Source organism: Vombatus ursinus, unplaced genomic scaffold (assembly GCF_900497805.2).
Source record: "Vombatus ursinus unplaced genomic scaffold, bare-nosed wombat genome assembly UNPS02014932.1, whole genome shotgun sequence".
Classification (NCBI taxonomy): Eukaryota; Metazoa; Chordata; class Mammalia; order Diprotodontia; family Vombatidae; genus Vombatus; species Vombatus ursinus.
Genome location: NW_020954710.1, coordinates 8,728,298 through 8,754,169, shown reverse-complemented (window position 1 = coordinate 8,754,169; position 25,872 = coordinate 8,728,298). Strand labels below are relative to the sequence as shown.

General features: G+C 43.1%; 1 protein-coding gene across 2 annotated transcripts in view; it reads left to right on the top strand.

Annotated features, from left to right (window-relative positions):
* Positions 1 to 439: 439 nt before the first annotated feature.
* Positions 440 to 25,872, top strand: part of SLC45A1 (solute carrier family 45 member 1) — a 45,240-nt gene continuing 19,807 nt past the window's right edge. For both annotated transcript variants that reach the window (XR_003567490.1, XM_027843814.1), the window contains exons 1-4: positions 440 to 576; positions 12,062 to 12,489; positions 19,418 to 19,510; positions 20,131 to 20,355. Coding sequence is in view for 1 of the 2 variants with exons in the window: in XM_027843814.1 (XP_027699615.1) it covers positions 12,090 to 12,489; positions 19,418 to 19,510; positions 20,131 to 20,355 (718 nt within the window). In the remaining variant the exon portion in view is untranslated. The remainder of the gene's footprint in view (positions 577 to 12,061; positions 12,490 to 19,417; positions 19,511 to 20,130; positions 20,356 to 25,872) is intronic.

Sequence of the window (25,872 nt, the reverse complement as noted above, 5' to 3'; positions counted from 1 at the left end):
AGGAATATTAACCCTAGCACAGTCACTCTAGGGTGATGAACCCTGTTTTTCATTAATATCGTACAGGTTTTTGTTAGGATCCAATTCCATATCTTTCGTGGCCCGTCTCATGCTCCCACAACCCACGTTCAGGCTAGTGTTGCTCAGGTGCTCATTGCTTAAATGCCTTGCCCTCAGCGAGCCATGATTTCTGGCTGCCAGTCTCCGGACACGTACACAATTACAGCTTTGTCCTCAATAGCACCACTATTGTTATTGCTCCTGTCGCTGGGTTTCTGTGGCTGGCCCCGACACGGCCAGATTCACCGTCTCCCATCTGGCAGTTGCCCCTTTAAGGAACCGGGCCCAGACCTGCTGATGCTTCTGCAGGAGCTCCCCTGGGCCGAGAGGCAGGAGGACCAGAGCGGTGATGTCATCGGCAGCCTCCCCAGCTACGACGCAGGCTCCTTGAGCTGGAGAGATGGTGATGCTGCAGGAGGGACAGCAGCCAGAGCCTGGGCCTAGGAAGCACAGCCTGGGATGAGGCAAGTCAATCAAGCAGCTCTTGAGAAGGGATGCTGCCCCCTTTCATCACAGGTACCACCATTTCCTACTGCACCGACCACCTTCCCCCACCCCCACCCCAAGCTTCCGAGGATGCCAGGGGGAAGAGTGATGCTTCCTAGCTAGGCCCCTGAGCAGGAAAAAGCTACCCCCAAAAGGGGGGACTGGAGGTTCGGCAGGGGGACACCTTTGTCCTTTGTTGATTATTTCTAATGAATTTCATTGTCAGCAGAGAGATCTCCCAGCAGCCCTCTGCTGAGCAGAAATATTCAGCTAGGAGAGACAAGGAGCCTTCTGGAGACAGCTGTTTTTTACACCAGGAAATTAAAGTCATGGGGGGATGGAACGATAGAAGGAGCCGGGAGATTGTAGCTCTTGCCCCATTGGTGGAGCAAGAAGGTTCCCCCCATTCCCTAACCAGGTTAAGCTGGCTTTGAACCCTGCAACCTCGAGTTCACCCAGGGTCCTTTGACAGACAGTCAGACAAACCTCCACCACTCCCCTCCTTTTGCTGGCATCTCAGAGCTGAGCTTAGCAAATGCCATCCAGTTTTGGTGATTCCTTGAATTAAGAATAGCAGAAAGACTGGATTTTGGCTGGTAAAAAAGAGGGTGTGTGTTGGGGGTGGAGGTGTGTACCCATCTCTGATTTTTCAAACATGCGGGTCTCCAAATTCAATTTAACTTATCTCCAGGTAGAAAGAGTGTCTTTAAAATACCGGATACTTTCATGGCTATCTTTGATTTCCTATTGACCTCATTACTCAGCATTTATTGGGGAGGCCGAGAAAAAAGGGTACAAAGAGCTCTACAAGACAGAAGGAAAGATTGCTAAACAGGAGACTCTCGGAGTGAATTGACTGACGTGTCTGGAAGACCCAGGGCGTCCCCAAAGGAGAAATGAACTACTGCCCACGAGCCAGACAGTCACCACTTTTGCAAATCTTACCTGCACCTGTCTTTAGGCACCAGAGCTGGTCTGGGAAAGGTTTCTTAGAAGAAGGAACTTTTGAATGAGGCTTGGCCATAGGAGGAGGGACTCAAGTGAAATGATTACCTGTGATGGTGTAGTGTGAGGGTACAGAGGGGGGGTCTTCTGCGTTTGAAGAGACCGTGGGGGAAGAAATAGAGAAATGGAAGCAAAATTTCCTTTCAGGACAATTTTAAGCATTAAAAAAAAAAAAAAGACACAGGTGTGGCCCACTTCCATTAATATGGTTTGAGATGCTGTCTTCCTCCAGTAAATCTTAAGGCATTTCATAAGCTCAGTGATTTCCTTGCACTAAGAAAGGGTTCTCCCCAAAGTGTCTGGCCTCTTGGGGGCCAGAGGCTTCAGTGTGTTTCCTGTTGATTGTGGAAAAGCTTGTGTGAATACTAGCTAGTATTTCTAGGTCTGCAAAGGGCTTTGTCATAGGTTCCTCATTCGATTCTCATAAAAAACCCTGTGAGGTCAGTGCTATTGTTAACCTCATTTTCCAGAGAAGGAAGAGGAGGCTCTGTGACCTGCCCAGAATCAAATTGTTAAGTAGTATCCTAGGGCAGTATTTGAACTCAGATCTTCCTGATGTCAATTTCTGGGCTCTATAAAGTGTGCAGCTCCCCCTCCTAGCCTCCTGGGGTAGCTTAATGAGGACGATCTGAAATAGGAGACAAAAGGTGAATTTCTGATCTGAATTAGCATGTAGAATTCTGTTTGGTCTTAAAAAAAAAAAAGTCAGGATAGCCTAGTTCTAATCTGATTAGATTTGTGGTGGATTTCCACTTCCACCTCCAACCACCATTTACTTAGATTCGAATATGAAAAACTGTAGGGTTTCTTTTTTCAAGTAAACTTTCTCAGGTATAGCTTTGATCTAGTAAGGATGTTTTATTATCATCATAGGACATTATATTCGCCCTATCACAATAGGTTAGCTAGATGGTACAGTGGCTAGAGCACTGGGCCTGGAATCAGGAAGACCTGGGTTGGAATCCAGCCTCAGATATTTACTAGCTGTGTGACCCTGGGCAAGCCGCTTAACCTCAGTTTCCTCATCTGTCAAATGGGGATGATAATAATAGTACCTATCTCCCAGGGTTGTCATGAGGATGGATCAGGTGAGATAATAATTGTAAAGTACTTAGCACATAGTGCTTTATTATTAATATAGCTATTATTATATTAGCTATTATTATTCATCCCCAAGTAAGAAGAGTAACCCAATGATAAAAATCTCACTTCATCATAGGATCCTAGAATGAGAGCTGGGAGAGAACTTAAGAGAGTAATTCCAACTCCCTTCCTTTTACAGATAGGGAAACTGAGGCATAGAGAGGTCGACTTGGGGCAGAAGTGGGATTAGAATGTAGATGCTGTGATTACAAGGTCACATTCCTTTTTCACTTAGGCTCAACCTAAATTCTTGTTTGTTTGACATGAGGATCTGGCCTCTGCGTGTAAATCTAGTGAGTTTCTAAAATGGTTTAGCACAAAATATCATGGCATCTAAGGACCATGGCATTGGTATAATAATAACAACTAGCATTTGTAAAGCACTTTACAAATGATCTCATTTGATCCTTACAACAGGCCCTGAGAGGGAGGTACTGTTGTTATCCCCATTCTACAGATGAGGAAGCTGAGGCAAGTAGAGGTGAAGTGACTTGCCCAGAATCACACAGCTAACTAATGTCTGAGGCTGGATTTGAACCCAGGACTTCCTGACTCCAGGCTTAGCGTTCTATGCACCGCCATCTCGAGGTCTTAAGGTCCTGGTAAAGGACCATCTAGGGCAACCCATACTTGAAAGAGAATCCTTCTCTCACACACCCAGAAGCAGCCGTTGAATCTTTGTGAGTGAGGGGGAGCTCCCCGTTTCCCAACACAACCAAGTCCATTTGAAGTTCGTGCTTCCATTGAGCTGAACTTGGCTTCTTGGCTTCTAGCGCTCACGGCAGCTTCCACCCAGGCAAGACAAGTCCCAACCCTTCCTCTCGCAGTCCTTCAAACGTTCGGTAATAATAGCTCACATTTATAAGCGCTTCGAGGTTTGCGAAGCACTAAATAGAGATGATTTTATCGAATCCTCACAGCAGCTCTTGCTAAAACCCCCATTTTGCAGATGAGGAGACCGAGGTCCACCAAGTCAGATCCCTTGCACAGGCTCACCCAGATGGAAAGTGTCAAACCCAAGCCTCTCTCATGGCAGGATCACACCCTTCTCACTTCATTGGCTGTCTTCGCCTGAGAAGAGCCATCATTGTCAGTGGGGAGATCTCCCAGCAGCCCTTTGGGAACAGAAGTCTTCAGCTAGGAGAGACGGGGAGCCTTCTGGGGACAACTATTTTTTACACCAGGAAATTAAAGCCATGGGGGCGTGGAGAGGAAGAATGGAAAGGTAGAGGAAGGAGCTGAGTTTGTGAAACAAAAACTTTAACATTATCTGCATTGGCTCTGAAGATCAGCCTTGCTTTTAAACCGTAAGGTACCATAAAACACTTAGCAGACGCTTTTAAGCTTTAAACTACTATGTCGATGTGATTTATTATTACTGCAAGTTTCATCTTTGTGGAACTCCCACTGTGGGAACTCCTTCCACCAAAGCAGATTGCCACCTCAATTATCTTTTTTTCTCAGAGAGTTGCATGGTGGCACTTAAAGGTTAAGGGACTTGCCCAGGGTCACACAGCCAGTATTTGTCAGAAGTGGACTGAGGAAGGCCTGCTCATTTATACTACACTGTTTCTATTATGTAATACCAGTGCATATTATTGTGATTAATTAATAATTACAAAAATAGGGTCAGTATTATTATATTATTAATGTTAGGCAGCTAATGGATAGAGTGCTGGGTCTGGAATCAGAAAAACCTGAGTTCAAATCCAGCCTCAGATACTTAGTAGCTGTGTAACCCTGGGCAAGTCACTTAACCCTACTTGTCTTCATTCGCTGGAGAAAGAAATGGCAAACTATTCCAGTATCTTTGCTAAGAAAATCCCATGAAAAGTATTGGCATGCTATGGTCCATGGGGTATGAAGAGTCAGACATGACCCAACAACAACATTCGTGTTAATACAATTATAATAATGATGGATATCATGTAGCAATACTATAATCATATAATATTTTATGATTCATAATAATATGTGATTGATATAATAATGATTTATATTAGGATAGCAATGTTAGTGATGACAATATTGTTTTATTATAATCATATTAACATGATTATAACGATAATTATCTAGCTTAATGTCGGGTACTTAGAAACTTCCATGCCTCCATATTTCCCTGTAAGTTTGATAATGCCTATTTTTTTTTTAAAGAAGCCTTTTAAAATCAGTAACTACAAATCTGACTTAAAATTCAAATACTATTGGAAGAAACCAAAGAATGCTGTCAACCCATAAGAAGTTGGAAAAGACTCAAGGATCTGACCCTTTGCCAAACAGGCTGGGGAATATGAGGGAAGGGTGGACTAGTGAAAGGCAAGGAGGGCTAGGGTGGAGAAAGGGTGGAGCTGAGGGCCTGAAGAGCTTTGCTTACTGAGAAAGGAGAGTGGAGGCAAGGCATGTGGCTGTCCCTGCCTCCCTCCTACGAAAGGCCGCATGTCCACTGGATGTGGCTTCTGAAAAGACGTTGGATAATTTTATTCCTGTCTTGTTTTCTTTAGTCTTTTCAGTCCTGTCTGACTCTTCGTGACCCCATTTGGGCTTGGTTTGCCATTTCCTTCTCCAGCTCATTTTACAAATGAAGAAATTGAGTTAAACAGGGTTAAGTGACTTGCCCAGGGTGACACAGGTGGTAAGTATCTGAGGCCACATCTCAACTCAGGTGTTCCTGACTCCGGGCCCAGTGCTTTATCCATTGAGTCATCTAGCTGCGCCATTTTTATTTCTTACTGGCATTATTATTAATCTGATCCAGATAAATCTCCCATATGGTCATGAGAGCCACTGATGTCTGAAAATGAAACTGATCAATGCGGAAAATATTTTTGGGGGGAGGAGGTAGTGGCAAATATCATAGGATGGGAAGAAACTGAAGACACAGCTCCTGATTGTCAGGTTGAAGGATTAAGGCCCATTGAGGGGGGGCAGTTCTCTTAAATCAACAGCCATGGGTTTGGGGTCAGAGGAAGTGGGTGTAAATCCTGGCTCTTTCACTTCCTTTGTGGGCAAGTATCCTAACCTTGCTGGGCATCAATTTCCTCATCTTCCCCTTATGAAAGAGCTGGATGACATCAGGAGTGTCAAACTCAAATAGAAATGGGGCCACCAAACCATGAACACCCTGTTGCATACTGACTTCGATTTTGTTTTGGATTTTGGAGGCAATCCCCCAGTTGTGACTTGCCCTGGGTCACACAGCTAGTAAGTGCCTGACATCGGATTTGAACTCGGATCTTTCTGATTCCAGGGCCAGTGCTCTACCTACTGCATACAGACTTTGAAAACCACAGATGAACATTATCTATGTTCTATTGTATTTTTATTTATTTTTTAAAATATTTCCCAATTACATTTTAATCTTGTCCAGGTGGCACTGGGAGAGTTGCCAGCCCTATGTTCATACCTCTGGAATAAATAACCTTAGATATTCCTCCCAGCTCAAAATCTATGATTCCATATGGCTTAGCAAGTACCCATTCCTTGAGTCTAGCTCCATCCTTGTTTCGCAATGGGAACAGGGTAAGTGCCTTGTCTAAGATCTCCAAACCCATCAGTTACAGAGCTGCGATCAGAATGTACATCTAGGGTCTCTAAACTTCTGGTCTGCGAGACAGCTCCCTGGGTCTTCCCTAGCTCCAATACTTTTTCTAGGTAGCCTTCTCTAGCGGAAGGCAGTGTGGCACCTTGGAATGTGATGGATTTGAGTTGAAGGACCCAGGTTCAAATCCTAGCTCAGTGCCTCATCTCATATGGCTTTGAGCGAGTCGCATCTGTATGGGCCTCAGTTTCTTCATTTGTAAAATGCTGGACAACAGATTAGATGTTCTCTGAGGTTTCATTTACCTCAAAGCCTAGTTTCTCATGATTCTTTCCATAATGGATGATAAGGATGGGACAAAAAAGGGATTCAACCTTGGCAGAAAAAGTCTGGAATGAGGATTTGGGAAGTATTTGTGTACAAATTATAGAAAAGATGCTTCATGCCCCCTAGAGATCAGGACTCTAGCATCTGGTATTAGTATGAATTTATTATTATATCATATAATTATTATATACTATTAATATAATATTAATGTAGCACTTTAGGGTTTTGAAAGTTTTTCAGTGTTACCTTATTGAATCCCCACAATAATCTAGTGACATAACTACTACATATGTATTATCATTATTATCAACATTTTTATAGATGAGGAAATTGAGGTTCAGTGAGGTCTAGTATAATCATGGCAGCTAGGTGGCACAATGGATAGAGTGTTGGGCCTGATCTGAATTCAAATCCAGACTCTGACACTTATTAGCTGTGTGACCCTGGGCAAGTCACTTAACTTCAGTTTGCCTCAGTTTCCTCAACTGTAAAATGAGATTAATAATTACACCTATATCCCCAAGGTTGTTGTGAGGATCAAATGAGATAATATCTGTTATGCCCTTAACACAGTTCCTGGTACATAGTAAGTGCTATATAAATGCTATCTATAATAATAATAATAATAACTATTACTATTATTATTATTATTACTTGAGGCCACTCAGCTTATGTCAGAGGCAGGATTTGAACCTGTCTCCTCTCTATTCACTTGTTTCTCATGATTAAATAATTCTGACGATAAAGATATACAGTCACAGTGGCACTTACTTCCAAAATTTATAACTAGTTTTGGAAAAAAGGTGAAAATAGATACTCTGTTAAGCTGGGAGTTCCTTGAGAGCAGCAATAGTTGGGTTTTTGTTTTTTGGGGATTTTTTTGCCTTTCTTTGTATCCTCAGCACTTAGCACAATGCCTGGCACATAGAAGGTGCTTAGTAGATGCTAGTTGACTGACTGATTAATTGACTTTGGAGTAATTTACAAGTGTTACTCCCCATAAGGAAAGGCAGCACTGGGAATAACAGAGAGAGACCCAGCCTTGGAGTCGAGAAGAGCTAGATTCAAGTCCTGCTTGGGACTCTCACGAGCTCTGAGAGCCTGGGCAAATCACTGACCTGCCATTGCTTTTCCAGTACAGAACAGCTGGGCTTTGAATCAGAGAACCTAGGTTCAAAGCCCCATTCTGTCCCTTCATAGCTCTATGATGTTAGGGAAGCTCTTTAGCCAGACTCAGTTTCCCCATCCACGAAGGGAAAGGGTTAGACTCTGATTTCTGATGTCCCTTTTAACTCTGCCTCATCCTATAATCCCTATGTAACCTAGAGAAGAGCCTTCCATCTCTCCTGGCCTCAGCTGACTCACACATAAAATGAGGGGGTTCAACTGGACCCTTCCAACTCCTTTATAAAACCATGACACAAAGGAAATTTCCGTCATTGCTTAGAGGCTGGACAGCTTTCTCTAAAGGGAAAGGATAGAGAATTTGAAGGGTGATGCTCAGGCAGATTACACGCAGCTTAGGTCAGAGTGGGATTTGAACCCAGGACCTCCTTTCACGATTTGAACCCAGGATAATAATAGACAGCATTTTGTAGTACTTTACGGTTTGCAAAGTGCTTTGTATCTATTCTCTTGTTTGACCTGTCCTTTTTCCTGAGCTCTTACTGTGCTATTTATCTTTTGACCAAGTCTTAGTATTAATAGTAGTTCGCACTTCTAAAGTCCTTTGTAAGCCCTGTGAAGGACTCACTCTTCCAGCGAAATTAAAATATTGATTAGAGAGACAAGAGGGGCAGCTAGGTGGCGCAGTGGATAGAGCTCCAGCCTTGTAGTCAGGAGGATCTGAGTTCAAATCTGGCCTAGACACTTGACACTTACTAACTGTTATGACCCTGGTCAAGTCACTGAACCTCAATTGCCTCACCAAAAATAAAAAAAAATAAAAAAATAAAGAGACAAGAACCTGACACAGAATGCCAGTGTGATTGTTTCCCTTAACAAATATTTCTTCATTTTCCTGGGTTTCATGTTGTCTAAAGGACAGAGCACTGGGGAGCACCATCTTACCTATGGTAGCAGTCCTTCCATAGTGCTGCAAGCATGGGTATGCTGGCAAACATTTAACTACCAGCTTTTGGGGGGGTGGAGGGGAATTTACTATAAGACACATGTAGGTTTAATTATCATTATTAACATTTTCTCTATCACTTTCTTAAGTCTAGACAATTGACCAAAAAATAAATCAAACCCTGATTTGTAGCATTTGCTGATTTCAGAGGTATAAATGTTCACACTGAAAATTTAACAATTGGCACACCACTGGCTATAAGTAGATTTACAGCAAGGAGTCAGATTAGACTAGGGGTGGAGAACCTGAGGCCTCGAGGTCACATGTGGCCCTCTAGGTCCTCCACTGTGGCCCTTTGACTGAATCCAAATTTCACAAACAAATCTTTGTTTGATTTTGCTCTGTAGCCTCGAGGCTACAGGTTCCCCACCCCTGGTCTAGACAATAAAAGCTTGAAATAATAAAAAAATTCTTGGACTCCGTATTCATTGTTCTTTCCACTCCATATTTCCCCATCTTCAGGGAACCACAGGAGGTCAGGGCCCTAGGATCACAGATTTAGTTTGTCATGACCCTGTAAAAGACATGCCCTCCAATGTGGCTCCCAATATCCTCTTTTTGCTCTCCTTAGCTGATGGATGGGTAGGATGTTTGGGGCCTCCTTCACCTCCTCACCTGAGCAGCTCTAGGACACAGGTGAGGACCTTGGGTTTTAGAGGAAGGCATGGGTTCTCTCACAGGCATGTCTGGTTGGTTTCACGTCTGTGATGTCACAGTCAGGGAGGCCCTGGTGATTGGTCAGTGATTATACAGGTGGAGGGTTCAGAAGTTTCCAGGCATAGAAGATTCCAGGAAAGGGCAGGAGGAGGGGAGATTAGGCAGGAGAAAGGACGTATCTATAGCAGAGAGTTCCTGCTGCTAACAAGCCTTATGGATTTCAGACAGGCCCAAAGAATCAGAGAGGTTGTTTTGGACTATCCCACACAATTTTTTTTCCTACTAGAATCATCAGGAAATGTTGTTCAAGGATCACTGGGGGTAAGTCCAAGCTGTGGACCCCTTCCTATCCCTGTTCCTAAGCCCTTTCTAATCCTCCTTACTCTCCTGCCTCTCACCACCACCACCACCACCGCCGCCACTTTATTCTACAACGTCACCATATTGTTACAGAATTTCTCGATTTCTATTTCCGGGTTGGGAATGTGGAGATGCTTAAAAGCCACCGCCAAGAGTCATGGTGGTCTCAGATATGAAACTAAGACATCAAAGTGAGCAATGAACTTGGAATCACGGGACCTAAGGTTGAACATTGGCCCAGCCTGTGTGATTTTGGGCAAATCATGCCCTTCTTTAGGTTTTTGTTTCCATAAAATGACGGGGCTGGGCTAACAATTTCTAAACTGGTGCCTAGAGCTATGATCTCATGTAATTAAACATTGGAACTTTTTATGATTTTAAGATTGAATTTATTACTAATTACATATGGCTCTCATCATAAGATAAATGATTCAAGAAGGATTTTGTCAGTTTGGGAAACTCAGTATAAGAATTCTCTCCATCAGCCCAGATCATGACACATCTGTGACTTAATAAATAAGTCTCTAGCACACAGTGGGCATTTAATAAATGTTGATTGATCAGTAACAGGCTCACAATAATGGAACAGTCCCTGTGCCAGACTATCTCTTGGCGGGGTACATGCAGTGGGGAGAAGGGAGGAATAAATGTTGAATGATGAATTGAAATGAAATCAGTCGGCCAGATAATGTTATGGTTGCTTGTAACTTGCCCAATCTTGGGTAGATACAACACCGCAACTAACTTTTTAAACTTCTTTCTCTGGGTTGTCTCCTGTATTCCTTTTCTACGGAACCATCAGAGAAAGGTGAACTCGATTACAGATCGATGCAAAGTAGTGGATTGAGTGGCTCCCTTGAATCTAGGCACACCTGACTTCAGTTCTGCTTCTGATCCTTACTAGCTATGGAAAAACCATCTGGATCCCCTGGGCCTCAGTTTCCTCATCTACTAAATAGAGGGTTTGGGCTAACTGATCTTTGAGGTCCCCTCCAGCTCTCGGTCCAGGATCCTTGCCTCCTCTGGGATCTACCTCTCCCTTCCAACACTAAATAGATGCTCTCTGAATCCGACCACACAAGGTCTCTGAAGGCTCTGTCTTTTGACATTTTTGCTCCTGGACAGTGTTGATGGGAGAAGGATGACAAGGGCCCAATTCAACCTGCCTTTGTCATCTTGGGAGTCGTACAGAACCTCAGAGTAGAAAGTGATCTTGGTCCGTTCAGCGTAACCCTTAGCTGAAGGAATTCCCCCTCCCCAACAACAACCAGGCCCTGCTCAAAGCCCTCCCATGAGGTCTTCCCTCATGGTGGTTCAATGTCATACTCCCCCTCCCAGCTGGCCTGTGATTTTGCCTATCTCTCTAACATGAACAAACAGATTTTTTTTAACTTAAAAGGAATAAAGGAACACTACAGGGGAATATTGGAAATTACTCAGACAAGTTAAATTTCAAGATGAAAACATAAGAAGTTCCTGCTGACTTGAGAATTTTCTTGATCAATCAATCCATGAACAAGTATTAGGTGTCTGCAGGACACTGTTCTAGATTAGTCCGTGGGGATATACCCACGGAAGTGGAACAAGGGAAGAGCCACCACATTCACAGAGAAGTGAATGCAAGATAAATATGCAGCTTTGGGGGTGGCCCTAGGAACTGGGAGGATTATAAAAGGCCTTTTGTAGGAAGCAGAGGTGAAGAGGAGATGCATTCCAGGCATGAGGGGACAGTGCACATGGAAGATCAGAATACTGTGTTCAGAAAGTGATCCTCGGCTGCCAGAGCTCCCCTATCCTCGCCCCAAAATTTCCTTGGATTTACTTTGCATATACTTAGAATTAAGAGCTGGAAGGGACCTCCGAGGCTATCTAGTTGAACCCCCCTCATTTTGTAGATGCGGATGCTGGGGCTGAGGGAGGCGGAGTCTCTTGCCCAGGCTCCCACAGGCTGGGTCAGAGGTGGATGTACCTGTTGTTTGCCCCAATAGAATGTGAATTCCTGGAGGACATGGAAGGTTTCACTTTTATCTTTGTCTCTCCCACACTTGGCACAGTGTCTGGCACTCAGAAGGCATTTAATAAATACTTGTGGATTGATTGACTAATGGATAAACTTATGGATGGATGGAGGCAGTGGGAAATGGATGGATGGATGGAGATAGGGAGGAATAGATAGATGATGGATGGATGGATGGATGGATGGATGGATGGATGGATGGAGGCAGGGAGGAATGACTGAATGGATGGATGGATGGAGGCAGGGAGGAATAGATATATGATGGATGGATGGATGGATGGATGGATGGCTAGGTAGAGGGATGCCAGTGCACACATCTGACTTCTCTTTCCCACAGGAACGTCCACTGACCTTCATTTCCTAGGATGATCCCTCCTACGACTGGGACCCCTCCTCCAAGTGAGGTTCTCTTCCCTACATTGACTTCTCAGGAATTCTGGAGGTCACAGGTCTCCAGGTACACAGGAACCGTGACTCGGCACATCAGTCATCGGGCCAACAACTTTAAGAGACACCCTAAGAGGAGGAAGCATATCCGGCCCTCTCCACCCCCACCTCCAAACACACCCTGTCCTATAGACCTGATTGACTTTGGAGACCTGCACCCCCAGAGGTCCTTCCGGGAGCTGCTGTTCAATGGCTGCATCCTCTTTGGAATTGAGTTCAGCTACGCCATGGAGACAGCGTACGTGACCCCCGTACTGCTCCAGATGGGGCTCCCTGATGAGCTCTATAGCATGGTCTGGTTCATCAGTCCAATTCTAGGTAACTATTAATTTCCAATATTCTTCTGGTATCTTCAGGTCTCATACAATAATGGCAATAGCTAACATATTTATACAGCATTCTAAAGTTTGCAAAGCTTTGTGTGTATTAATTAATCAATCAATAATCATCAAGTGTCTACTCTGTGCCAGGCACTGTGCTAAGCACTGGGGATACAAAAAGAGGCAAAAGGTAGTCCCTACCTTCAAAGAGCTTACAGTCTAATGGGAGAGGGGAGACATGCAAATAAATATATGCAAAGCAAGTTATATACAGAATAAATAGGAAATAATTAACAGAAGGAAGGTCCTAGAATTAAGGAGGGTTGAGGAAGGCTTCCAGTAAAAGATGGGATTATTGTTGATACTTGAAGGATGCCAGGGAAGTCAGTAGTCAGAATGGAGAAGGGAGAGTATTCTAGGCATGGGGGACAGCCAGAGAAAATACTGGAGCCAAGAGGTAGAGTGTCTTGTTCATGGAGTAGCCAGGGAGCCTGGATGGGAGAGTACATGTTGGGGAGGAAAGTACAGAAAGCCTGGAAAGGTAGGAGGGGCCCAGGTTGTGAAGGGCTTTGAATGTCAAAGTATTTTGTATTTTATTCTAGAGGCTATAGGAAGTTACTGGAGTTTATTGAGTAGTGATCTGAACTTTAGGAAAATCCCTTTAGGAGCTGAAGGGAGGATGGATTAGAATGGGGACAGACCTGGGGCAGGCAGACCCACCATCAGGCTATTGCAATAGTCCAGGTGTGAGGTGATGAGAGCCTGGACCAGGATGGTGGCAGGGTCAGAGGAGAGAAGGAGATGTATTTGAGATTCTGCAAAGGTGAAATTGGCAGACCTTAGCAACAACATGGATGTGTGTGTGTGTGTGTGTGTGTGTGTGTGTGTGAGAGAGAGAGAGACAGAGACAGAGACAGAGACGAGTTCAAGATGACCCCTTGGCTGTGAACCTGAGGGACTGGGAGGATGGACTAGGAGGATGGTGTCACCCTGTTTAATCTTGATAACAACTCAGTGAAGTAGGTGCTATTATGATCCCTGTATTACAGAAGAGTCAACTAAGACTGAGAGAAATTAAGTGATTTGTCCAGGGCCACATAATAAATGTCTGAGACAGGATTTGAACTCAGGTCTTCCTGACTCCAAGTCCAGTGCTCTACCCACTGGACTGCCTAGCTAGCTGCTTTTATAATTACACTGCATTTATGCATATATATGTATGGATGGATGGATGTATATGTGTGCACACAGATAAATGAGTCTGTATTCATGGTAGAGGGAGCTATGTGATTATTAATAACATAGTGGGGAAAGTACCCGCCCTGGATGCAGGGACTTGGGTTCAAATTCCATTTCTGCTTCTTACTCCCTTTGGGACCTTGAGCAAGTCCCTTCACCTCTTTGGGTCTCAGTTTCCTCATCTGTAAAATGAGCTGGAGAAGGAAACTGCAAACCACTCCAGTATCTTTGCCAAGAAAAGCCCATGTGGGGTCACTAAGAGTTGGATGTGACTGAAAGTGACCAAACAACAACAAACTCTCCATTGATGATGCCCAGCTCAGGTTAACCTGTGGTCATGGCATCAAAGATGGAGGGGCAAGAGACCTCAGAGGTCATCTGGTCAAGCCACCTCGACTTGAACTCCAGACCTTGGTGAAGGGACTTGCCCTAGGCAGGTAGGTGGCGCAATGGATAGAATGCTAGACTTGGAGTCAGGAAGACCTGAGTTCAAATTGTGCCGCAAACATTTACCAACTATGACCCTGGACAAGTCACTCTCTCAGCCTCAGTTTCCTCATCTGTAAAATGGAGATAAAAATAACATCTACCTCCCAGGTTATTGTGAAGATGAAATGAGATAATATTCCCAAATCACTTTGCAAACCTTCAAGTGCCATATAAATTCTAGTTATTATTATTACCCAAGGTCACAATGGTAAAGATAATTATAATAGCTGATGTTTATATCATGATTTAATATATGCCAAGCAGTTTATATACGCTATGATATCTGTATTTTGTTGTTCAGTTGTATCCAACTCGTCATTACCCCATTTTGGGGTTTTCTTGGTCAAGATACTAGAGTGGTTTGTCATTTCGTTTTCCAGCTCATTTTTACAGATGAGGAAACTGAGGCATACAGGGTTAAGTGACTTACCCAAGGTCACACAGCCAGTAAGTGTCTGAAGCCATATTTGAACTCATGAAACTGAGTCTTCCTGATTCTAAGCCCAGTGCTCTATCCACTGCATGACCTAGCTACCCTTATCACCTGTACTACATACATACATTTACCATACACGTCATCTCATGGCTCTTAACCCTTTGACTAGGTACTACATGCATCATTATCTCCATTTTGTGGTAATTGTTATTCAGTCATTTCAGTTGTCTCCAACTCTTTGTGTGTGTGTGTGTGTCTAACTCTTTGTGACTCCATTTGGGGTTCTCTACAAAGTTACTGGAGTGGTTTGCCATTTCCTTCTCCAGCTTATTTTTACAGATGAGGAAACTGAGGCACACAGGGTTAAGAGACTTGTCCAGGGTCATATAGCTAGAAAGTGTCTGAGGCCAGATTTGAACTCAAGAAGAGGAGTCTTCCTGACTCCAGGTGGGGTGCTCTATCCATTATGACGCCACCTAGGCTCAGAGATTTAAAGCGACTTGTCTAGAATCACATAGCTAAATAAGTATCAGAGATGAGATTTGAACCCAGATCTTCCTGAGAAGCCCAGTATTTTATGTAATATGCCTTCAGTGACCTTTGAGGTCTTTTCCAACTCTATTCTGATTCTAGCTTTGTCATGTTTGTCAATGATGGGATGGGACCAAATCAAGTCAACAAAAATTTAGTAAGCGCCTGCTGTGTGCCAGGCACTGTGCTAAGTGTTGGGGATGCAAAGAAAGGCAAAAACAGTCCCTGCCCCTTTGGCTTCAAGCAGGTGTGACAGGCAAGGGGGGAAGTTCCTGCCCTCAAGAAACTTCCAATCTAATGAGACAGAAAACATGAAAACAACTTTTTACAAATCAGTTATAGACAGGTAAATTGGAAATAATCACAAAGGGAAGTCACTAGCAAGAAGGGAGATTGAGAGCATCTTCTTGTAGAGTGTGGGATTTTAGCTGGGGCTGGAAGGAAGCCAGGGAAGCCAGGAGGCGGAGATGTTAGGAAGCCATCCAGACCAAGGGAATAGTCACTGGAAATGGCCAGTGCCTGGAGATGACGGAGTGTCTGTGAAAGGCAGAGCCAGGAGGCTAGTGTGGCTGCATCACCGACTGTGTGGAGGGGGAGTGAGGAGACTGGAAAGGCAGGAGGGAGCCAAACAGAGCCAAACAGAGGGTTTTCTGTTTGATCCCGGAGGCAATAAGGAGAAACTGGAGTTTATCGAATAAGGACCAGACTTGTGCCTTAGATGACTTTCATAGCTGCATGAAGGATGAACTAGAGTGGGGAGATACTTGAGGTAGGAAAGCAGTCAGCAGTCCTGCACCAGGGGATGAGAGTGCCAGAGGAGAGAAGGGCGCATAGGCAAGAGATGTTATGAAGGTAGAAATGCTTAAGGGGCAGGTGGCACCATAGTGCATTGAGCATCGGACCTAGAGTCAGGAAGGCTCATCTTCCTGAATTCAAATCTGCCCTCAGACACTTAGTAACTGTGTGACCCTGGGCAAGTCATTTCACCCTATTTGCCTCAGTTTCCTCATCTGTAAAAAGAGCTGGAGAAGAAAATGGAAAACCGCTCCAGTATCTCTGCCAAGAAAACCCCAAATGGAGCCTCAAAGAATCAGACACAGCTGAAAAATGACTGAACAACAATAGAAATGTTTATTCAGACTTGGCAACAGATTCTATAAGGGTGGGGGAGGGGGAGGGGTCGGAGAGTGAGGAATCAAGGATGACCCCTAGATGCAAGCTGGGGTGACTGGGAATATGGTGGTCTTCTAGAGAAGTTTGGAAGAGGTCAGGGATTGGGGGGAAGCTAGCAAGTTCTGTTCTGAACACATTGAGTTTGAGGTGTCCATCGGACATCCAAGATGACCAGATAGACAGATGGAAATGCAAGACTGGAGGTCAGGAGAGTTTAGGGCTAGATAAATAGGCCTGAGAATCATCAGCATAGCAAAGCTCTGTCTAAGATTCCTTCGAGCTCTGATGTCATGACCTGGGGGTTCTGCTGAAGATGTGGAATCATTAGATTTAGGGCTGAAAAAGATCTGATACATCAACTTGTCTTACTGCCTCATTTGACAGTTTTGACAGCTGAGGCCCCCAGAGACCAAATGACTTGCCCAAGATCTCATAGCTAGTAGAAGACAAATCTGGGTCCTGAGAAAAAGGAAAACAGCAAGAAAAGGCAGCAAAAGACAGTGTAAAGAACATTAGCTTTGAAATCACAGGTTCTGTGTTCAAAACCTGATTCTGCTATTTAGTACCTATAGCACTCTGGGCTTAAGCTTTTTTTTTTTGGCAATTGGGGCTAAATGACTCGCCCAGGGCCACACAGCTAGTAAGTGTCATGTGTCTGAGGCCGGATTTGAACTCAGGTCCTCCTGACTTCAAGGCTGGAGCTCTATTTACTGCGTCACCTAGCTGCCCCAAGCTTCTCTTCTTTCAAATGAGGTGGCTGGTCAAGATGGTCTCCTGCAGCTCTGTGTTTTAAGTCCCTTTCAGCTTTTAATTTGTATTGTCCTGAATTAAGTTTTGTTTTGTCCAGACAAGACCAAACAGTTTCTGTATAACAGTCTTTTTTAAAAAAGTATTTTTAAATTCCGAACTTAACAAACACCCAATAAAATGAACATTTCCACATATAAAGTCAAATAGGTAAAGAGGTTTGCACATAGAACTATAAATCTCTTATTAGGTAGAGCTTGCTATTCCTTTTATGTAACAAATCCAATATATAATTTATATAATACATTATTATATTGCATATAATTATATTATCATATATTATATAATTATAATATCATTGCAGCATAATATGTAATCATTGAAGGTATGCACTATATATAATTATATCAATAAATTAGACGCATATCACAATATAATAATACATTATATATTATGATATAATTATATAATTTCTATGATTTTGTTATATAATATATAATTAATATGATCATATATTATATACTTTATATGATTGTATGTAATATATAATTTATATAATAAACTAAATATAGTATTACATAATCAATAATAAATTCAACATGTCACTTTCAAAGCTGTCCTGCTGGTCTATGTTCCATTTCCGTCTGTTCTCTTTTCATGCTTTGTGGGGGGAAAAAAGGCATTAAAGAATGTTTCAGTGGCCCTCTTTTCTTTTTCTTTTCTTTTTTCTACAGCCCAATCACTTTTCCCCTCCAATCTTTTGCCCAAATTGGTTTTTTTGGGGTTTTTTTTTTTAGCAAATATGCAGTCAAGGAAAACAAATCCCTATAGTGGCTGCCCAGTTCAATACATTAGATTCTGCACAACACAATGCAAATGTGAGCTCCTCCACTAAGGCCTTTCTTGATTCTATTCCACCCTGTCTCACCTCCTGTATTGTTAATCCAAAAATACACGTGCCTTTTTGTATCTTGAGTTAACCCCTCTGCTGACAGAGGTGGATAGTGTGCTACATTGGAGGAACTGTGGATCAGTCATTGAACTCACTAAACACCTTGTCTTTCAAAGTCATTTTTAACACCCAGTGCCACCTGGACCATCTCTGTCAGAGGCAGGATTTGAACCCTGGTCTTCCTGGCTCTGGATCTAGCCCTCTGTCTGCTATGCCATGCTATCTTAAACTTGCTTATATTTGTTTTGTTTCATTCTAAAGGTGGACCAAGTGAGGGTTCTGCCCTTTCTATTTTAAAGTCCTCAATTTAGACCAGAGAAGGATCACTAATTTAGGAGGCCTTACAGCTAACAGGCATCCCGGACCACTTTGGGAAGACAAAGCAATAGGGATGAAAGTTCTCTGGGAGTGGGATACCTGAGAGTAAGTGATTCCTAGGAATCCTCTGAGCTGTCACAGCTGCATAGGGTGACTACTGACACGAGGCTAAGTAGAGACTTTAAAGGAATCCTGAGAGAATCCTCTTGATTCCAGAGCTCATGGTTTCCCTACTGACTGACATTCCAGGTGTTCCTTTCACCCATCCTCTCAAAATAATAATCAAAATAACTAGCATTAAGGTTTCCAAAGCACTTTACAAATGTTATTTTTTTCTTACAACAATCCTGGGAGATAGGTATTATTTTTATCATCGTCACTTTCAGATGGGGGATCTGAGGCAGGTTAATTGGCTTGGCTAGGGTCACATAGCTAGGAATGATCTGAGGCAGGATTTGAATTCAGGTCTTCTTGGCACAAGGTCCAGTGCGCTATTCTCTGTACCACCCAGCTGCCTAGAAGCTACATGGTTCTTTAAAACACAACTCAAGTATGACCTCTTACACCAAGGCCTTTCCTAATTCTGTCCCACCCCTATCCTACCTCCTACTGTTAGTATTATTTCCTTTTACAGTTACTTTCTATTTAGTTTACTTACCTGTGTATGAATTTTTTCTCCCCAGGAAAATATTTTAGGGCAGGTTCTAAAATGATTTCTCTCTCTCTCTCTCTTTCTGTCTCTGTCTGTCTCTGTGTCTTTTTTTCTCTGTTTCTGTGTCTCTTTCTTTTTCATTGTCTCTGTTTCTCTCAACGTCTGTTTCTCTCCCTCTCTGTCTTTCTCTCCATGTCTTTGTCTCACTGTCTCTCTGTCTGTGTATGTGTATATGTGTCTCTGTTTCTCTCTGTGTGTCACTGGCTCTGTCTTTCTCCCTGTCTCTCTGAATATGTCTCTGTGTCTCTGTCTGTCTCTCCTTCTCACCAGCTCTTTTGGGTGCCAGATGTGAATACTAGTGATAACCACGGCCACCTTTCCTGTTGCAGGCTTCCTACTGCAGCCTTTGTTGGGTGCTTGGAGCGATAGGTGCACTTCAAAGTTTGGAAGGAGACGGCCTTTCATCCTGGTGCTGGCTATAGGTTTGTGCTTTTGCTATTTTAATTCCCCACCCTTTGACTCCCCAAGGATCCCCAAGGATCAACCCCTTGATTTCAGAAAAGCCTAACCTGGTGATGAAAGCAGCTGTGCAGGGAATCCTCACCTGCCTTACTCAGGGAGCAGCTAGTTTGACTTTTGTGTTTTCACCTTTATACACTCTCCTGGGCTGAGATGTAAATCACGTAGAAGGGCTCATCCCTACCCTGTAAATGTAGCTTATATTGGTACACCTCCTTGACTACAGGACAAGGTAGGATTTTTCCATGACTTGGCCCTGTAGACCTGAGCTTCTTAAACTTTTTCCACTCACTACCCCTTCAGCACTTCTTAAACTGTAGGTCACAACCCATGGGTTGAGTTTAAGAAGCACTGCTCTAGAGGACTAAGTCTCCCACCATAGATGGCAAACCTATTTCTTACATGAAAGAATATGCTAAGTCATTAAGTCATTTTCACAATTCCAAAAGGCTGCACCTGGCGTTACCCAAGGGCATGTTGCTGAGCCAACAGCAACCTGGGGCTTAGGTTTTAGTTCAAAGTGGCCGGTTAATGCCTTCTCCTGGTTGACTCACCAGGATCTTTTTTCCTTCTTGTGTTCTAGGTGCACTCCTGGGGCTTTCACTTTTACTGAATGGGAGAGACATTGGCCTAGCTCTGGCAGACACTGTCAGTAATCATAAATGGGGCATCATTCTCACGGTATGTGGAGTGGTCCTCATGGATTTCAGTGCTGACTCAGCAGACAACCCGAGCCACGCCTATATGATGGACGTATGCAGTCCTGTGGATCAGGACAGAGGACTGAACATCCATGCCCTTTTAGCAGGTACTGCATTGCTTTCAAAAGGCCAATCAAGGCCTCGCTCAACATGGCGCCATGAGCCTTATACATTGAGGGTGGTTGAATGTGATTTAATTGAATTAACTTCTTACATAACAAAAGCTTCCTAACCATTAAAACTATCTCAAACTTGAATGAGGGTGGGGGGTAATGGGAGGGTCTTCAAGCAAAGATTAGGGGATCATTTATTTGAGGAATTGAAGAGAACAGTCTGTTTTGGCTGCCTGTTAGGCTAGCTGGCCTCTAATATCCTGTGATTGTCCCTAAGTTGGGGATGAAAACAATGCTTAGTGGTCTGGTGGAGAGGGATGGTGATTTGCACCAGTGGAAGGAGCTGCCCTGCAGATGAGAAAAGAGGTTAATCCAAGTGGGAAAACAAAGTTCTTGCAGCGATTGAGTTCCACAGAATGCCCAGAAGAGTGAGCCCATTTATAGGTCACAGGATCATAGACTTAAATTTGGAAGATGTCCAAGAAGACATCAAGTCCAACCCTCTCGTCTTACAGAAGAGGAAACTGAGGCACAAAGTAGTTAAGTGACTTGCCCAAGGTCAAACAGGATTTCAGTTCAACACTCGACTCCAAATCTAGCACTCTTTCTTCAGGTCAAGGAAAAGAATTAGCTACATGGCTTATTTTAACATCTTTATACTTCTAATGGAGCAGGAGGGGCAGTACAACATAGTTGATAGAAGCTCAAAGTTAGGAAGCCCCAGGCTCAAGTCCCACCTCTGACTCATACTGCCTAGATGACCCTGGGAAAGCTCCTCAGCCTGACTCAGTGTGTCCAGACAGCTCTCTCAGTCTGTAAGTCACAAAGCAGATGCTGATCGGTTTTGTGGGAGGGAGTTTACTCACGGGGAGGAAATGCCAATGAAATAAAAGGTCTGGACCAAACAAAGAATTTTCTAATGAGAGACAGCAGGTGTTTAGCAGGCTCACTTTGCATTCAGGAGGGTTTGGATTTAAGATCTGCCTCCGAAACATGTAGGATCAGAGGGAGTTTCAATATTGCTAGTTCCTGATACTGATGAAATCAGATCTGGACCAAATGAACAATACTTTTAAGGTGAAGAGTATTAGAAATGAAAGAAACAAAAAAGGAGCTATTATGTACCAAATAAATACAAGGCGACTTGGAAGAGGGAAGACCGCATTCAATGGATGGGGGCAGGAAGGTGATGCTTGAACCAAGCTCTGAAGGAAATTCAAGATTTCCAGAGACATACAGCAAGAGGGGTGACCAGGGAAGGGAGGTTTTATCTGGGGGCTGGGGGGTTGTCACAGGAACAGCGAGTAGGGAGATAGGACAATCGGTTTTCTTGTTCTTTCCAGAAGAAATGGTAGTACTGATTTGATGATTGTTTTCAGAGCAAAAGATGAAAAGAGGGTATGTGTAGGACAAGGAGGTGTACTCCTGTGGCAGGATGGATGGTGACATGGCCCAAGATGTCTTGGATGGAAGGATGGATGGATGGATGAATGGATGGATATAAAGCATGGTCTGGGGCAAGTTATCTATGGTTTTTAGGTGATTTTATATTCATTCAGTAGCCAATCAAGCTCAGCTTGAGTGGAGGTCTGAGCTGAACAGATTAACTCACCCAGGGAAAAGAGGAATGGTCTCTGGGCCATATGGGGTTATTCCATGTAGGACAGCAGGGGCAGTGAAAAGATAGCAAGATGTCCAAAAGTATCCAGGCTGGATGGATGATTATAGTTAATAAGGATATTAAAGGCTAACATGGAAAACATTAGATCCCAGAATTTTAGGTTGGAAGAGACCATTTAGTCTAAATCATAGCTGAAGAATTCCTTCGCTACATACCTAACAAGTGTAAAAAAAATTAACACCATATTCTTTATTTCAAATACAACTCTGCTGAAACCATTTTGTTTAACAATTGTTCTAAAGCTCAGTCACTGCTAACTTAGAGAGAAAAATGTCCAAACTGCACCCCCCCCCTTTCTCTTCATTGCCCTCAAACACAGGTCTCCCCCAAGATGATTTGAGGTAAATTTTATAGGATTCCTTCACAGGAAAAAAGTATCATGATGTATTAAAATGGAATTTGCGGTTAACATTCTAGAATAATAGTCACTTCTCAATTCCCTCCTGGACCGCCACCCCCATCAAGGATTGAAAGGAAAGTCTACCTTCCTGTGGTCAACATTACAATACCTTCTGAATAGCAGAGGAAGGCCCTTCCCCTGAGCAGCTTAAAGGACGCTTGATTCCAGGGATGGGGAAGGCAAGAATCTAAACAAGACATGACAAATTTGGTTATTGTCCCCACTCCATTTCCTTTTTTGTTTGTTTATTTTTTGTTTTTTGTTTTTTGTTTTTTTCTTTGCTAGGCAGTAGGGTTAAATGACTTGCCCAGGGTCACACAGCTAGTAAGTAGTGTGTGTCTGAGGCCAGATTTGAACTCAGGTCCTCCTGACTCCAGGGCCGGTGCTCTATTCACTATGTCACCTAGCTGCCCCCCCCATTCCATTTCAAAGTGGGTGGAGCATAGGAAATAAACATTTATTCAGCACCTACTATGGGGCAGATGCCGTAGAAATATTATCTCACTTGATCCTCCCAACAATCCTGAAAGGTAGGTGCTGTTTATTATCCCCATTTTACAGCTGAGGAAACTGAGGCAAATTAAGGTTAGGTAACTTGCCAGGGTCACACAACTAATTAGTTTCTGAGGCCAGATTTGAACTCAGGTCTTCCTGACTCCACGCTCAGTACTTTATCCATTGAATCACCAAGGCCTTAGCTTTTGTTTTCCCCATATTCCTAAAAAGAAAAGTCTGGAATGGGTTTTAAGCTAGAGAGAATATGATTTCTTAATCCCCTACCTTTTGTCTTCTTCAGCATAATTATTTGAAACAAAAATCTAGATTAATCCTAGAATCTCGATTTTATATCTGCTAACCACTGGTAAGCTATATTATTTTATTTGGTTCAAAATATGGAGGAGGTACAGCTAGGTGGCACAGTGGATAGAGCACCAACCCTGGAGTCAGGAAGACCTGAGTTCAAATCCAGTCTCAGACCAGACACTTGACACTTGCTAGCTATGTGACCTTGGGTAAGTCATTTAACCGCAATTGCCTTGCCTATATATATGGGACACTTTCTGTTTTCTTTTAATACATTAAAATGCAACAAAACAATGAGATAACAAGAACTATTCTGGATGTAATAACTGTTTATCACGTGACATAATAGGGTTAGGTATTGCCCTGAAATGGGGCCCAGAAAGCAATAGAGTATAGGGGGAGACAAACGTGACTGTTCAAACATACTTGATTCTCCAGCCCAATCAATAGCCAGAAAACTATGCAGATTAACAAAACCTTCTAACATAGAGGTGGTCCAGTCTGAAGTGGGAATTTTATTCTGCTGATCAACTGGCCAGTAAATAGTCTGATTCCCTTAGCAATAGCAATTACAGAATAAATATTCTGAATCTATACACCAGTTCTTCTCACATGGCTATACCTCCCACCTGGAGAGCATCCTTGTTATTATTTGTTCCATCTCACGAAGCTTACCAAGAACTGCAACTATATTCTCATCTCCAATTGTGTGGCCCCTCTACCTGGATGGATGTAAAGGTTAGCAAACTCATCAGTTCTCTATATTGGTGCTATTCCAAGAGAAGTTACCATAAATTAATTAGGCTCCTCTGGGGAGCTTATCAAACACATCATGATGGACTACTCAGTCCCACACGCGTTCTTCCCAGGATTCCTGAGTCAAGTCCCCAACTCCCTTCCTGGGGTCATAGGCATGGAAAGTGCATTGTGAGTATTTACATTGCCAACCTCAGAAACTTTTTCACAGGAGCATTTTTTCAGCTGCACCCTATAACGGACTGTTTGGTCACTTTCCTGGGCACAGAGGCATCTGGAGCCTTGATTTCTCATTCAATTAACCAAAAAGCCTAAGAAGACTGGGGAGGAGTTGTTGTTATGAAGGACTTTAAATACCCAACATAGGATTTTGTATTTGATCATGAAGATGACAAGCATTGAGTATGAGGTGACATAGTTAGACCTGCATTTAGGAAAATCACTTTGGTGGTTAAATGGAGGGTAGATTGGAGTAGGGAGAGACTTAGGGCAGGCAGACCCCCCCAGCAGCTATTGCAATAGTCCAGGCGTGAGGTGATGAGGATCTGTATGAAGATGGCAGCAGAGGAGAGAAGGGGACACATTTGAGAGATGTTCCAAAGATGAAATCAACAGGTCTTAGAAACAGAGTGAATATTGGGTGGGAGGAGGGGGTGAGAGATAGGGAGGAATCCAGGATGATTCGGAGGCTACAACCCTGAAGAACTGGGAGGATGGTGATGCCCTTGACAGCAATGGGGAAGTTAGGGAGGTGGGGGAGGGTTTAGGGGGGAAAGATGATGAGTTTGGTTTTTGGACACAGTGAGTTTAAGATGTATACTGGTCATTTAGTTTGAGATGCTTAAAAAGCTTCTGGAGAAGTGAGGCTGGGGGTCACCCAGCAGAGGGGTTGGGGCAAGATAGGTAGATTTGAGAATTTTCAGCACTGAGATAGTAATTAACTGCATCGAAGCTGATGAGATCACCAAGTGAAGTAATATAGAGGGAGAAGAGAAGAGGGCACAGGATAGAGCGCTGAGGTTGTGGTGAAGACAAAAAACAAGAATTAGGGTTGCAGGGTACAGGGATAGGTAGGCTCACAACAGGTTAAGATCTGATAAAGAAATTTCAGAATTCATGGACATAGAAATGAATCACTTGGTGGGGGGATGCCAAGATCAAGGGTATGGTATCATTACACATACATAAATCAACCAAAATTTCTGATCGTCAACTGAGGTAACCAACAAGAATTTATTAAGCACCTAACATGTTCCAAACCAGAATGAAAGTCTCTTCCCTCAAGAAGCTTACATTCTATTGGAGGATATAATAGTTATATTATATTATAATATAATTATATATTATTATAATATATTATATAAAAATAATATATATTATTATAATATAATTACTATTATAAGTATTATATATGCTAATATAATATTAGTATTTGTGCCAATTTGTTGTTCTTTTGCATATTTAGTAATGTCTGAATCTTTGTGACCTCACTGGGGTTTTCTTGGCAAAGATACTGGAGCAGTTTGCCATTTCCTTCTCCAGCTTATCTTACAGATGAGGAAACTGAGGCAAAGAGGGTTAAGTGACTTGCCCAGGGTCACAAAGCTAGGAAGGGTCCAAAGCCAGATTTGAACTCAGGACCTTCTGACTCTATATTATGCTCTATTGGGGCTGTAAGGCAGCACCATAGTGTGCAGAGTGCTGGGCCTGGAAGCAGGAAGACTCATCTTCCTGAGTTCAAATCTGGCCTCAAATACTTACTAGCTGTGTGACCCTGGGCAAGTCACTTCACCCTCTTTGCCTCAGTTTCCTCATCTGTAAAATGAGCTGGAGAAGGAAATGGCAAACCCCTCCAGTATCTTTGCCAAGA